Genomic DNA, 15,213 nt, shown 5'->3' with positions numbered 1-15,213 from the left:
TGAAGTCAGAACTACAGAAAAATTAATGAATTAGAAGATACACCGTATCGAAAAATCGCCTTTGTATCAATACCAAGGTCCCCCACATTTGAAGATAAAACATCTTTAATTTTTTTAAGTTTCATTCAGAAAGTGATTCGTTTTTCATTAATATCATATTTAAGCTAACAACCATAAAAACTTACCGTGTCAATCCCCACAAGATAAGATTTGTGTCAAGCAAGTGAAGACCCTGGATAGTTTCTGATTCAGGAAGAGGGTTATCTAACAGCACAATCTCGCTTGTTAACATGTTTAAGATCAAAAACTGTAAGTAAATATGTTTTACAATTTAGTTGCTGGTAGTATTTGATATAAGTATGCAGGAGTAATGCAGGAGCTGCCCCGTTTCGACAATCACTTATTTCACTCCCTTTCTAATCAAATTTACACCATTTTAAATGAAAACCTCTGAAGTTTTTTACAATTTACCATCATAATATCTAAGGTCAAAACAGGTCTTGTGAAATAAGAATTTTGATGTTTCGAAAATGATCACCTGGAACTCATTTGATTTGTTATTTCAATGATCCTAGACATCTATTTGTAAAATCCTTTCATTCTTTAGGTATTCCACCAGAAAAAGGAATAAAACACTTTTAAGAAACTTTAGATAAACCAATTACTTATCATTCTATTCTAATTTAAAATTTAAGTGAAATTAAAAAAAAATACAAAAGATCCAACGGAGTGGATCCCCAGCATTTTATTTAAAATTTTACTCCTGAATAAAAATTTAAGAAGAATTAGAGAAACGATTATTTGTTTATCGTAAAAGTTCTAAATATTACGGAAATGTTTGTTTCTTAGTAAATAAATTTATATTTAGTGCTTCAGGTTTATCTTCTTTCACTGTGTTACCCCTTGTGTTTTTAAGTCCTGGCACATTTTTGATTGCAATACTTGAAAAACGTCTAAGAATAGCAGAGAGAAAGGCTTAGTATAAAACTGCTTATTCATTCTATTTAGAATTTCTTGCTATGAGCAAATCGGGTGAATTGATTAATGAAGAAATAATTAAACAAGAAAATGAATTCCGCAAAACATTGCAATTTTTCCCCGTGAAAAATAAACAAAACAAGTGAAATTAAATGCTTATAAGTTTTGTATAAGGTCTGTAAAGTTCAAGGCACAGATAAAATCATTTTTACTTTCTACCAACTAATATTGCTTGTTTCATTAATTGTTCTATTGGCGCTCATTTTCTATTTGCTTCACCCTATCATAACAAAAGTCATATATTTTCTGTTCACAGTTTGAATAGATATGGCGCATGTAGCTTGGTTCTCTGCACAAAAAATAACACAGCAATTTTTCACGACTCTCTCTAAGATTTAGTCTGTATTCAATTAGGAGAAACTAAGTACAGCAAAAAAATTCTTAAAATATTTATATTATTTGCTTATTATTTCATTATTAATTTGTGAATTAGTTTTATTGATAAAACATTCTACAGCAGCTGATTTTCAAAAGTAATTTACAAAAAATTATAAAGGTATGATCACAAAGGTTACTGAAAGAAAATAATAGTTATGTACATATTGATTTCGAACTATCCATTAAGTATTAAGTCATATATTATTATATTTTATCAATAGTATAGGGAGAATGGAATATAATTTAACTATCTTTTTAATAATATCAAAATTCTTATTTCACAAGACCTGTTTTGTCTTTAAATCTTACGAGGGTAAATTGTAAGTAACTGTCAATATTTGTTAAGAGTATCATTGATTTTTTCTTTTTTCGCGCGCTTTTCATTTTTGGATAAGAAGATGAAACTGTAGCATCAACAAATTTTTAGTTATTCCACATTTCTTAGGAACTTCAACGTTTTCAACAACTTTTTAGGTCTTCCACGGTTCTTAGGAACTATATCGTTTCTCATTCCAACGATTTTCTCTGTGCGAGGAAGTTTTAAAGCTCAAGCAATTTTCCCAGGTAGTTTCAATGCTCCACCTGAAGAGTTACTAGTAATTTCATCAACAACTTTTTTACATGCATACGTTCCTAAGACTGCAGCACAACTGGTTAAGCCAGCTTTTCCAAGTGCAACAGTTCAAGGTGTAGAAAACGGTAAAAATACTCCATTTCGGACCAGCTGTTTGTATGAAACATCAATGTTACATCTTATATTTTCTGTCTTGAATTTTTCTATTTTATTCAATTGTCTTTGGCTTAGAAGTAATTAAATTATTTATTTAATTATCTCTATTATTTTTTCTGCTATGATTTAGACGAATTTTACCTTTTTGTTGGGCCTTAAAGCATTTTTCAAGTTTCTTTTTTGAAAAGGGGATAGATAAATTATATATACTCAATAAAACTTATATTTTATTAGTTAATTATTTTGTTTAATAAAAAATCTAATATTATTTATTTTACTTCAACCTTCCTTTCATTCTCTTTTGAAATACTACATCGGGATCTTTTTCATGAATGTTTATAATAACATCTTCGTTATTGTCTGAACGTTCAGATAACCACATAGAACCCTTCGAGTATACGAGTAAAGTTAAAAGGTTACTGCATCTGCGCCATTTTTTTTTCTTTGATGTGCAACATTTATAATCCTTCTATTCTCTGCACTAATATTTTCTTTTGTTTCTTTTAAGGTGTTCTTACTAATAGTTCTTTGTCATCAACTCTAGTGAATATATTGTCAGGTGATTCATAAATTTTAGTGTACTTGCCAATATCTTTGCTTAATTTCAGATTGTTTAGGATTTAATATTTATTAATTTCTTGTTTGAAATCGCTTAACGTTGAAAGATAACTGCATCCGCACCATTTTCCGGGTTTGCAACATTGTAAATTCTTCTATTTTCCAAATTTACATCTCCTTTTTTATTAAAGTATTTTTTACGAGTAATCCTTCACCATTGTCTCTAGTCAACATATTTCAGGTGACTGATAAATTTCAGTTAGTCTATTAATATCCTAATTTAAATACTGATTTGTAAGAATTCGTTGGTAACAACTTCACCCTTGAGGTTATTTAAAACAGTTTTCCCATTTTGTAAAGTAATAGCATTTTCTTATTTAGCGTCAACTAAATTAATTAAGCGCTTAACCTGTAAATCAAGATTTCCATTGTCATCGAGTATTCTACTTTCACTGTAATCTTTACTGGTTTTATTTCCTAAACTTTCAATTTTATTCATTTATCATACAAATAGGTTTATTAACCAAATTTATTCTTTCATAGTGGTATGTCAAAGTTCTTTTCTATATTTTAGAGCTTCTTTATTTGTTTTCAGATCAACAACTAAAAATCCATGACTCTTTGTAGCATGATTAAAATAGTTAAGAAATTTATCTTTTTTCGCTTTGATTAGAAAATTTATAAAGTATAAAATAATTACATTTTAATTGTATTTTCTAGGGTATCAAAATAGCTCTCAGAAATATATTATTGGCGCATTTTGTTTTCTATCTCTCACGAATAAATCTTCAACGTTTTTCTGATCCTTTTTTGTTAAAAATCTTCAAAGATACCTAAATTCGCAAAATTATGGTCTAAGTCATCTACTTCTACGATATCATCTTTATCATTACTTGCAGACAATGTATTCTGTCCATTTTTTCCTTCTAAACAGTTTTTGGTTTGAATTAGGTCTTGATATTTGTATTCTTCGAGATCTATAGCATATAAATAAACTTAATCGAAATATAAAGAATTTAAAATATAAAGAATATAAATATATTAAATTTAAAAGTAAATTGGTTTACCACTACTCGAATTTCCGCAAAAGAATAATCGAAAAGGGCATTGAGGTTCTATCGGATGATTATTATGCGATTGACTATTTAAAGATTCAAAACCATATACTTTAATATGTGCTTCAATTTGATTCGTTTATTTAGCATAAAATTTTAATAGATAAAGTACTTAACTACCAGGTTAACCTAATTAGCTAACTTGACTACCTAACTAGCCTAACCTTTGCTGCAAGGGCCTCTCGGTGAGTATAGCAGTGATTAAAAGTTATGTAATCATAATGAGCAGCTTAAAAAAAAAATTATTTAAAACGAATATTTTTGCCTGTCACTTAAGCCGGAGAGTAAATTAAAAAAATTTCCCACCAGTCACCATCAGAATAAGCCAGTCTGGCGAGTAATAAGCCAAAATGGCAACTTAAAGAAGAACGCCAATACTGTCAATACTGTCACATTACTGTCAGTACAGTCAGTGTTATTGAATCATTGTCTCGCTACACGTGTGCACGCGCATTCCAACCTTTGTTTGTGTGCAGGTATGTGAGTATGACTCTACACAAATATACATCTAGATGTTATACATCGTGTATTTAAATATTTGACATTAAAATCTCACCCTACCACGGAATTTCGATACGTGAATCAATTTGTGGTCGTGAACAATAGTTTAAGAAGGCCTGGTATATACAAAAAGAACATTTTTTAATAGCTTACAGAAAAAAGACACTAAAACTACTGCTACTACTACCAGAAACTCACTGTAGCATCGTATATATATATATATATATATATATATATATATATATATATATATATATATATATATCCTCAAATTTGGCTCTTTTCTCCATTGACATAAGTTCTTGCCAACGTGCTTGTCCCTTGAATACTCCTTCGACTGTGATTTCTAAAGTTAATTAAGTATAATTTACCTGATTAGTGCTTGTCCAAGCAGAAGCATATTTGTCATCTGGGCTTAAAGACAGACCTTGGAATATACCCCTAATTTTAGGTGCTACTGCTCTTGCGAGGTCACTTGTAGACATGTCAAATGTTAAAAATTTGTTAGAAACAGATACAATGTAACGGCAGTCAGAAGTAAGCTTGAATCCAAACACTGCAAACTGATGACCTTCAAGGGAGTACTAAAAAAAGAGTGAGTCTTATCATTAAACTACTGAACTAGAAATCAGTATTTCACAGTAATTTTTATATCTCTCTGCTGTAATATTTCAAGATACTCTTGTCTATTAGTATTTTAAAATGCCCTAGATAGTAGATACTATATAAATAAAGAACTTTAGTGAATAATTACCATGTTCTCTAAGCACCTCTTTTTTGTTTTGACACGACATGGCACTGACTGGATTTATGTCGGGGTTGTTTTCAATAGATAATAACAGTTCTATAATACATGTATATTGTTCAAAATTTATTTCTATAAAAAAAACACGTGCATCTCTTGCCACATAATAAATTGCATTTTATTAAAAGCAGAAAATTACGTATACGATTGAATGGTCCAGTATACGGACTATTAAAATACTATTTTTTAGAGAAAAAACATATTTAAATGACAAATAGTAGATTCAGATTTTTAGACGTTTTTAGTCCCCCCCCAATCTTCTATTGCGTTACAAAAGTTTGAGGCCACACAAAGGGTGAAACTCGTCGGTAATAGGAGGAAATACAATAAGAGATTGACAGCTGGTCGAAAGTCTCAGCCAAAATATTTGCATTCTTTCCGCTTTTCACTTGCTGTGAGTTTTCTCATTATTTTCGTTGTCCTACGTTTGTTCTAAATGTCAAGCTTAACCAGAGTTATCTCAAATTTATACGGTGCAGAAGTCAGGTCGTTTGAGGCAGAGCCAGTAGGGCTGTGTGGCCTTCCTAATCTCAAGAATACTAGAAACGTTCTCCATAGAGAGGAAAGTAAATTGGAAAAGCAAAAAAAGTGTTAATTTCTCGAGTCCCGCAGGAAAATTTTTGGCTCCTGCTCTCGTACCAAAAAAAAACGAGACAGAAATTATGGGCAATAATAGACTTAGACAGCTAATATAAAACTATAGAGATATTTTTCCGACAAACTTTCAATTCTCCGTAATAAATTGGTAGAAAATTAGTTCAACTGGGCCCTTTACTATTCTATCCGGGAATAATCTTGTATGCATATCTGTTGCGTAACTTTATCTAGGAAAAATCTGTATGTATAATTGTCATTAAATGTAAAAGGATTTCTAAACACAGTCAGCTGCACAGCTTAGATATACAATACAGTTATGAAGACTCGATTTATTTTTGGGACACAGTGCGCGGTAGTAATCATAGCTGCTGGAGACAGGAAACTGGCAGTCTGAATCTAAAACTCGGGGCAATTGGACTGACGTCATGAATAGAATCGTAAATCTGTAATTTATTGCTGTGTGAAAATCATGCCTGTTGGAAACAAAACAAAATTGCGTTCCCACCTATGGTGCTGTAGTACGATCTACGCGTCGGAGCGCGGGCTTGGAGGAGGCGCCAAGTTCAGAGCTCTGTACCAAAAGCTTCTCATGGGCAAGATAGGAGTCTTCATAACTGAACTTTATATCTAAGCTGTGGTCAGCTGCAAGCAGTCTTTGTAGTGAGAAATGTCTGTCCCCTCTACAGTATTTAAGCGGTTAATATATCTCCATCGGTGTTACTTGCTGTTTGTCTGGCAGAATGTCCGAAGGAGAATTGTACAAAACAGGGCTGAGGCTAGTGATCATATTTAGTATCTTTGAATAGTATTGACCGCACAACAATATATCTTTCATAATACCATAGAAAATACATACTGATCTTCTTCTTCTTCTAAAAAACATCTATAGTTCCAGTTTTGTTAAAATCAAATTCACTAATAGGAAATCTAGAAGGATTAACGAGAAAACCAAAATCATGATGCCTGGTGTAAGACTGAGTTCAATATTTGCACTGAATTTGAGAGTCACCGAGAGTAGAGGGAGAAGAATCGACAAAGAAAAGTATTAAAGGCCTTTTCCTAAATGCCTAAAAACGGTCTTAATATCAAAGAGCATATATATTTTTTTCAGACTCGAGACACCTCCAACTCCAAATTTTTCTACCGACTTAAAAAGCTGAAGCTAAAAGCTCTAGTGATTATTTAGACCCATCTTTTACCTTTAGTGGTCCCCCTGGAGTATGCAAACAGTGTGCAACAGGGATAAGTGCACAATCTTGAGGTCCTTCCAGGTCACATTGCTTCAACAGTGCTTTGACTAAGTTATGGCCCATTGACTCGGGAAGGAGTCTGCTTAAAAGCTGAGGGGCAAGCATATCCGGGTAATGGCTCAAAATGGCACCTCCTAATCGCAGTGCGTCTGCAACCAATGTTATTTGCCTAAAAAAGTAATACTTATATGATTAAGATATTATGGACAAATTGAAAGGGCATAAAGGATAAAGGGCAAAATTATCCACGCAAATTGTATTTTCACTATAAACTTTAAGAACTTTATTAGCGGTCATGGAAAAAATTGTCACGCGGGGGAATTATCACCATTTTCTCGTATCTCAATTTTCTACATTATATAAGCAAAGTTGACCACAATTCTCAACAAAAAGTTAATAATTTTTTTAACCTTGTTCTTAATTTTTTCACTTTTCCATTAAAGACAGAATGTAAGTATCGGCTTATATGCTTTAGAACTTGGTGACTTACAAAATCACTGGGTTACGATCTTCACTGGCCTAGACTTAAAACCAACCTTCATTTTGTATTTTTGGTAAATATGAAAACCTAAATTTTCCGAAACCCATTATTTTTAGATGTTCTATTTTCAGCCGTAATATGGAAAAAGTAGCTTCTTTGGATGCCTTTTTTTTCAATTCACTAAACTGGAAAAGTAACACCAATCTCAGCTCCAACTGAAGTTGGCATTCTGAATTCCGTTTTGTGGAAGATGCCAAGCAGAGCCATGCCTTTACCCCTTCCTAAGTAACAAAGAGAAAGGAAGCAATTTTTGCGTCAATATACTAAAATTTAGAGGGGGGGCAAATTGCTTTTTTCAAAATTTAAGTGGTAAGGGAAAATAATTCAAAGTGGAGCAAAAGCCCCCTGACTCCCCCTCCCCAGCTAACACCACAGAGGTACAATATGTTATAAAAGTTACGATTCTTACGGCTTCATAAAACTAAAGACCGTTCTTTGGTACCTGGGTCAAGCTTCTTTGGTCCAAATTCGGAACATTAGCTTTTCAATGTCCGTTTCTGAGAAATTTAGCGGCATTCAAAAACAAAATGTCGATCGCTGATTTCGGTGCACAGAAAAATTGGTAAAATAATGCAGATGACATTATAGTACTTCCATGTACACAGGGTACTAGTAGGATCTTTGCTTGCTAAAACTTATGCCAGGAACGAGAGGTCAAAACTATACATTAAAGGGAATAAGGGCAAAGTCTTTGTTCGTATATAACCCACTACTTCCACCGAAAGGAGGAAATATGTAAAGTCATAAGAATTAAGCATTAATTTTTTTGCTAGGAAACGTAGATGGCTACTTTACCTTACATACAGGAAGATATTATAATGTCATCTATTTTTATTTATTGGTTCCCTCAGAAAATGGCCTTTGTTAAAGTTCTATTCCAGTTAGGTAGTTTGGGTCCCAAAATTAGTAACGTGCTATCTCAAGTTGAATTCCAAAGGTGCACCAACCCAGGTACTGAAAGGCCCAATTTTACTGCGTACCCTGGATACTGTTTGACCAAAGTATTTGACATTGCTCGGAACCCTCCGAGCAAAAGCACAACCCAAATTCTTACGGAAACTAAACTGACGGTAATCTAGCGAGCACTTGGATACTATTTCTGAAAGTATAAGTCGTTCAAACACTTTACACAATGTGGTAGAAACTGTTATTGGGTGGTAACCGGAGCACTCGTTAGCATTTTTACCTTTTTTTTTAGTATATTAGTAACTATACCAGTATGAAAAGACTGTGGCACTGTTGCAAAATTAATACACATCTAATATAACAAGGTAAGATGCAGGTAAAGTAAGTCAGACCCGTGTTGAAGGTGTTCTGTAGATATGCCGTCGAAAACAGGGTCTTTCCGGCGTGACGGATAGTACACTATATATCTGCAGGAACAATTACAAATGTGCTTTTTTAGAAGGGGTTGTAATTTACATTTAAAACTAGTTTCACTGTCATTTTCCAGCTTTAAACTCTTAGATTTAAAGACGCCACTATTATGCTTAACCCACTCTTCCTCACTAATGTTTGAGGCAGGTCAACTTTCCGGACACGATTTTTTAAAACACTTCCACATGTAATTTGGATTACTGATCGCTTCCCTAGATACTTGGTCAGCATTTTCCATCTTTGCTCTGTCAACCAACATACTGTATTCTTTCTTGGTTCTTTGGAAAAGATTAAACATGGTCCCACTTCTAGGCTTATTTGAGTCGATCCATATGCGATACCACAACTTGGCTCACCGTTTAGCAATTTTGAGTTTGGGGCATGTATCCCATCCTGGTTTGCTAGCGCCTTTCCTAATTTTGCACTTTGGTACAGCAGTGGTCCCTGTAACTTTCATTGCATGAACTATCTCCTAAGGCTATTGGGTCTTTAGTTCCATGTAGTAACAAATTATACGGTACTTTCATTTTCGTTTAGAATACTATCAGATGTGGCAGCGTACAGCTCTCTGTTTATTTTTCACCACTCCGACTTAATATAGAATTTTCCACTTTTGGGGGTAGGGGCAACTGGCTTGAATAGAACTTTGAAACTTAGGTAAAGATGATCACTCACTGTGTGTTCTGATTCAACTAGAACTGAACCTGATAGTCTTACGTTGGTTAAAACATGATCGATAGTACTAGTAGAGCCTGAATTATGAATAAAAGTAAATAATGAATCAAACAAATTCAAAAATGGCATTGGTCCATTTTGGGCAATTTTTGTCTTGACTAGTGATATAACGAAATTAGAAAAGTGTCAAAACACCATCTATCCCTAACTGGATAATTTTTGCACACGGTTTTATATGATATTTTTAAGATGAACGAATTTATATCTCTCTCTTTCTGAAATGGCAGTGTTAGCATTCTGATCTTAACTTAAAGAACTAAATTTCTTCCCCAAAGGTGGTGTTTGTATTGCAACTAGTCTAATTTCCTTGTACCTAAAAATCTCACTTAAAAGACCAAGTCTTCGCGATAGCCCAAACATCTCTCCTCCTCCTTCAAAATTAGATTTATAAAACATCTAGTGTGAGAACATGACAATTTCTTTAACCCACCAAGGACATTGAAAAAGAATATAATGGTTTGAACTCGTTTAGCGGAAATTTACGCCACCACATTCCAAAAAGTTACAAAACATTAAGGCCCCAATTTCTTATGAAAAAGACCACCATATGCAGTTATAGAGTTTTTGGTAGCAGCGAGGACAAATTAAAAAAAGAAGAAGAACGGTGACTGAAACATCAGAAAAAATAAGCCAAAAATATGACACTAAGCAACATAAGAAGGTGCTGCATTTCTTTGAAGGCGAAGTAGTCTATGGGAACAAAAATTGTCCTTCGTTTTTAAGGTTAAACGTGAGTAAGAAGACAAAAATGTGGTACTATCGTAAAAACTTCATAATTTTGGTAAAATCAAAGGAAATATCATGGAAAATCGCAGTTTTAAGGTATTAATGGACCAGTTATTGGTCAAGAGGGCAAAAATATTTTATTTTTATATCCTTGTTACTTTAAGTCTAATGGTCGAATAACAAACTTACCTTTTTATGTGTGGATCCTGAATATGGACAAAAGCATCATCAAAGTCACTCAAGACCGCCTGTAGTGGACATGCCGCCAATTTCGCATGTAACCATTTATAGTTAAATAGGACGTGGTTAAACAAATCGTCAAACCTTTTTGATCTAATGAAGTGGAACGGAAGCTCACCAAACTGAAGAGATAAATGTAATAATTAATAATTATTAAGTAGATCGTGGCTTAATCTAAAAAAAAGTTGCTTTTGGCTGTATATGACCAAGCAGTAAGAAGGAATTACAATTATATTAGTTAGTAATTAAAAACATTTTTTTACACAAAAATGTTATTCAAAGAAGAACAAAGATTTAGACTTAGCAAAAGTAAAGTTAAATGATATTTTTTTCAAGTCGAAAACTGACATAAATCTCTATCAATGAATAAATGAAACCCAAATGATTAGAAATCTTTGGTTTGACGTGGCCCTTTGGTTCTCTTAGAAAAACTTCTTTTGTGGAATTTTTTTTTACATAATTTTTGATCCATTTAATTGACATGGAATTTTCCACTAGTAAATTTAAGAATATTTTTAATCTTTTCAGTTTTTGCTATAAGAATCCAGATTTCGGCTTACTATTTATGCGTTGGACAATGCTTTGCAACAATTTTTAATATGAGTTGTATTATAATACCCTCGATTGATGAATACCTCCATCGTGTTACAACCTAAAGTATAGACAAATATTAATCAAATATTCCCTTCTACATGGCCTGAAAATTTCAACTTAATTCCCTTGACCTTTCCTAAAGTATCGTAGATACACCCTTTTTATATGAAAATAGTTCATTTTTATTTTTTTCAATTTTCGTCTCCAAAGCCCCGAAAATTTGAACTTAATACCCTTAGCCATTCCTGAGATATCGCAGAAGTGTCCCTTGGCTTTAACTGGATGTAAATATTGTCTTCTGATTTAGTTTGCCATCCCTAGAAACATAACCTTAAGGTCTAACGTAATACCCTTAGTTTTTCCTGGGATTTTACAAAAATACTCTTTTGACAACCTGGATGCAAACAGTTTATTTTGATAAGTTTTACATACCCCTTGATTTTTCCTGAAATTTTCAACTTATAGCTCTATTCCACTCCTAAGATATTGTATCTCTGCCATCTGGACAGCATGGACCCACTTAAACTCTTTTGATTTAGTTCAATAGTAATAGTAGTAGAAGTAGTGGTAGCAGCAATATTAGAGTAATACTAGTAGTAGTATAGGTAATAGTGTTAATAGTATTAACAAGTGCCAAGTGGTACATCCATATACAATTCCAAGTGGTATATCCACGTAGTAAAAGTAGCACATACAGACCAGTGTCCACTGAAAGATTCACCCTAATACCTTCAGCCATCCCAAATATATTTTGGGATATACCTTTGTAACATCCATGTCAAATTAAAAATCCCCCTAGTGCACTATGCACATAGTACCTTTGATTACTCCAAGACACCCTCAACATGTCCCTGAGTCTTAAACTTAATACCGTAAGTTGTTCCTCGAATATTGCTGGTACGCTTGTTTGACAACCTACATTCACGTCGTGTGTTTTGGTTTAGTTTGATATCCTCCTCAAAATTTTCTGAAAGCTTCATCTTAATACATTTACCCTCACTACTAATAGTAGTCGTAGTAGCAGTATGCACATACTGTTTTTGGCTGCTAAATCAAAATTTCGCAAGGCAGAGCTACAATAAAACCATTAGCTGTTCCCATAAAAATTATATCCTACTCTCACTGGCAAAAAAACGGTTTGAGAAACTTAGCTCTCTGTACTAACAAATATGGTAACTCCGTATCACATTAGACAGTCCTTAGATATATTGAACTTATCCATGGACAACATTTTAGCAAATCCAACATGTAAATCAACTTTCTTAGATTTTTGAGATGACATGTTTGTCAAATTAGAGTAACTTAAGTACAAATATAAGACGTCTCGTACTAACATATGGAATTTAATTCAGTTAAATAACCTGATCGTCAATTTTTTTTGCTCACTCAACCAGATTCAGGTCTACAAAATAATACAAATTTAGCAAGGCGGTTGTAAATAAAATTACTTATTGTTTTCGGTGAACATACGCCTTTTCTGCTTCTTCCGTATGTACCACAGTTGAAAACATGAATAAACAAACAGTGTTCAACATAATTTCGACCTTTGAATGTCCAAATAATAAGAATTCATGAATATTGCAGCATGTCAAACGCAGGTGACAATTACATGTCAAATGAAAGATTAGAACCATTTAATACCTAATTTGAAAATATTTCAAGTGAAGATATTTTTCCTCAACTAGATTTAGAAAAGATATGTAAAAGTAAATGCACTGACATCAACACATGTGTTGCAATCGAAATGTCAGGTCTAAACAATGCAAATTAAAAACTGAGGAAAAAGAATACTGAGCGAAAGTACATAGAGGATAAAATAAATTTAAATGTAAGATGTCTAACGAAGTATTTTCTTATAAACTAAATTTATACTGGAGAAAAGCCAGATACAATTAGGATCTGCACTAAAATTTTTTCAGAAATCTACATTATCAATTCATATGAGGATGAAACAGTAAGTGGTAACAAACTGTAAGTAAGGAGCGACCCGACTCAACTGTAAACGAAACTCTAAAAAGCGGAATTTTGATACCAGTAGATATATCACAAGAATCGGAGTTTTATACTGATTTTATAAGTTTCATTAAGTTTAATCTTACCCATCAAAGGCTATGAGCCTGAGAAAATTTGCCTTATTTTTGAAAAAAAGGGGATACCTCCATAAAAGCCATAAAATCTTAACAAAAATCACACTATCAAAAACAGCGTATTAGAGAATTTTACTTTAGAAGTTTTAAGCTCATATCTGAAAAAATGTGGAATTTTGTATTTTTCGCAAGAAGAACAGTCATGAATACGTGTCTATTTATTTTAATTTTTTTGTTTGTTTTTCCAAGGGGTGATCCTATTGACCCAGTGGTTCTAGAATATCATAAGAGGACTCATTCGAGTGGAAATTAAATGCTCTAGTGTTTTTTTATGTGACCAAAAAAATGGAAGGCCGCTAGGGCCCCTCCACGCCCCTTTTTTCTCAATGTCATCTGATCAAAATTTTGAGATAGCCATTTTATTCAGCATAGTTGAAAGGCCGAATAACTATGCCTTTGGGGAAGCAAGGGTCTGATGTTGATGTCAGGCTGGGTGGTGCTACTGTTCGGCTTGCCGAACACATAGTTTATTTGGGGACCCCTATTGGTCGGTCTATGCTTGGAACGCGTCATCTTTTGCAGAGTCATCTGCAGAAACGGATCTCTTTAGCGTATAGCCGTGTTGTAGTTTATAAGCGCCAGTTTGATCGGCGGATTTTGGCCCATCTGTACAATGTAGTGGCACTTCCCCATTATCTCCAAAAGGAAGATAAGAAAGAATTGCGGTCTACATATTATAAATATGCGAAGTACCTCTTACGGCTTCCACCATGGACAAGTAACCGTATTGTGACAAGTCGGTATGGGATTATCGACCCTAATGAAGCGATCATAGCCCAGATCGCCAGATATAACTCTAATATTGTTACTCATCCCTGGGCAATTATTTTGAGGCAATAGGTTTTGTTTTTTGTAGTTGATATCCATTTGTTCTTTATTTTCCTTGTGTTTGTGTATTCTTTTGTAGTGTGTTTTTTGCTTTTTTATTTTATACTCCATCTGTTTCTTTTGATGGGAAATAAATACATACATACATACATATCATGACCCTCCCAAAGTCCCTAGGACTTTGGGTCCTAGGATTTTTCAGGGTTTTTCTTTGGTCCTTAATTTTTCAGGAGAAATTTTACAATGGGGGAATTGGCCTAAATTCCTATAATAAATTCTTCTTATGTCTTGCTTTCTCATTGCCGGCTCAATTTTACAAGTGGAGATGTTAGGCGCAATTGTCTGATGTAAATTTTCACCGTGACTGAATTGTCTAGAGAATAAATCCTTGGGGAGGAGGGATTTCTCCGTAAAGGAGTAGCGAGATTTCCTGGAATTACTCAAAAAAGATCGGAAAATAAAAAAAAACAAGTTTTTCAACTGTTAGTAAGGAGCAACATTAAAGCTCAAAACAAAGAGAAATTATTACGTATACGAGGGAGGTTACTCTTCCAAACTACCTCGCTCTTTATTCTAAAGTTTGAATTAAGTCCCAATTCTGTAAGACCAACAAATGAAATACTATGTTCGTTTAGAATAAGAAGTTTTTTCCAAAAGTATTAAAAACATTTAGCACAAAGAACGAGGTGGTTTGCAGGAGTAACCCCCCCCCTCATATATGTAATAGTCTCTGTTCGTTTTAAGTTTTAATGTTGCTTCTTACTTTCAGCGTGAAAACTTGTTTTTATTTTATTTAATCCTTACAAGGAGCCAGATACAATGCATTACCAAAATTTAAAGATAGTTTAAACCCTTGCAAATGCTTCAGATTTATCAGCAAAGAGTCAATTGTTGTTCTTAAATAGACTGTTGTTCTTTTAATACTGAAATCCACTATTTGTTCCCTATACACTGTTAATAATTAAAAGCGTTTAACTAAACATTAATAAGCATTTTCATCACTTTCAAATTTCCTTCAAGCTAAATTAACCTAACTTAAACTAAAACCAAGAT

At 33.3% G+C, this 15,213-nt stretch overlaps 1 protein-coding gene across 3 annotated transcripts in view; it reads right to left on the bottom strand.

Annotated features, from left to right (window-relative positions):
- The window catches only part of LOC136030337 (NACHT and WD repeat domain-containing protein 2-like), a 195,887-nt gene that overhangs the window by 101,484 nt on the left and 79,190 nt on the right, over positions 1-15,213 (bottom strand). For all 3 annotated transcript variants that reach the window (XM_065709251.1, XM_065709254.1, XM_065709252.1), the window contains 4 exons: positions 10,541-10,713; positions 6,922-7,141; positions 4,692-4,904; positions 186-307 (listed from right to left, as the gene is read on the bottom strand). In XM_065709251.1, the coding sequence (XP_065565323.1) occupies positions 186-307; positions 4,692-4,904; positions 6,922-7,141; positions 10,541-10,713 (728 nt within the window). The remainder of the gene's footprint in view (positions 1-185; positions 308-4,691; positions 4,905-6,921; positions 7,142-10,540; positions 10,714-15,213) is intronic.

This window comes from Artemia franciscana, chromosome 8, assembly GCF_032884065.1.
Source record: "Artemia franciscana chromosome 8, ASM3288406v1, whole genome shotgun sequence".
In the NCBI taxonomy this organism is placed as follows: domain Eukaryota; kingdom Metazoa; phylum Arthropoda; class Branchiopoda; order Anostraca; family Artemiidae; genus Artemia; species Artemia franciscana.
This window is presented reverse-complemented; position numbering and strand designations above follow the sequence as displayed.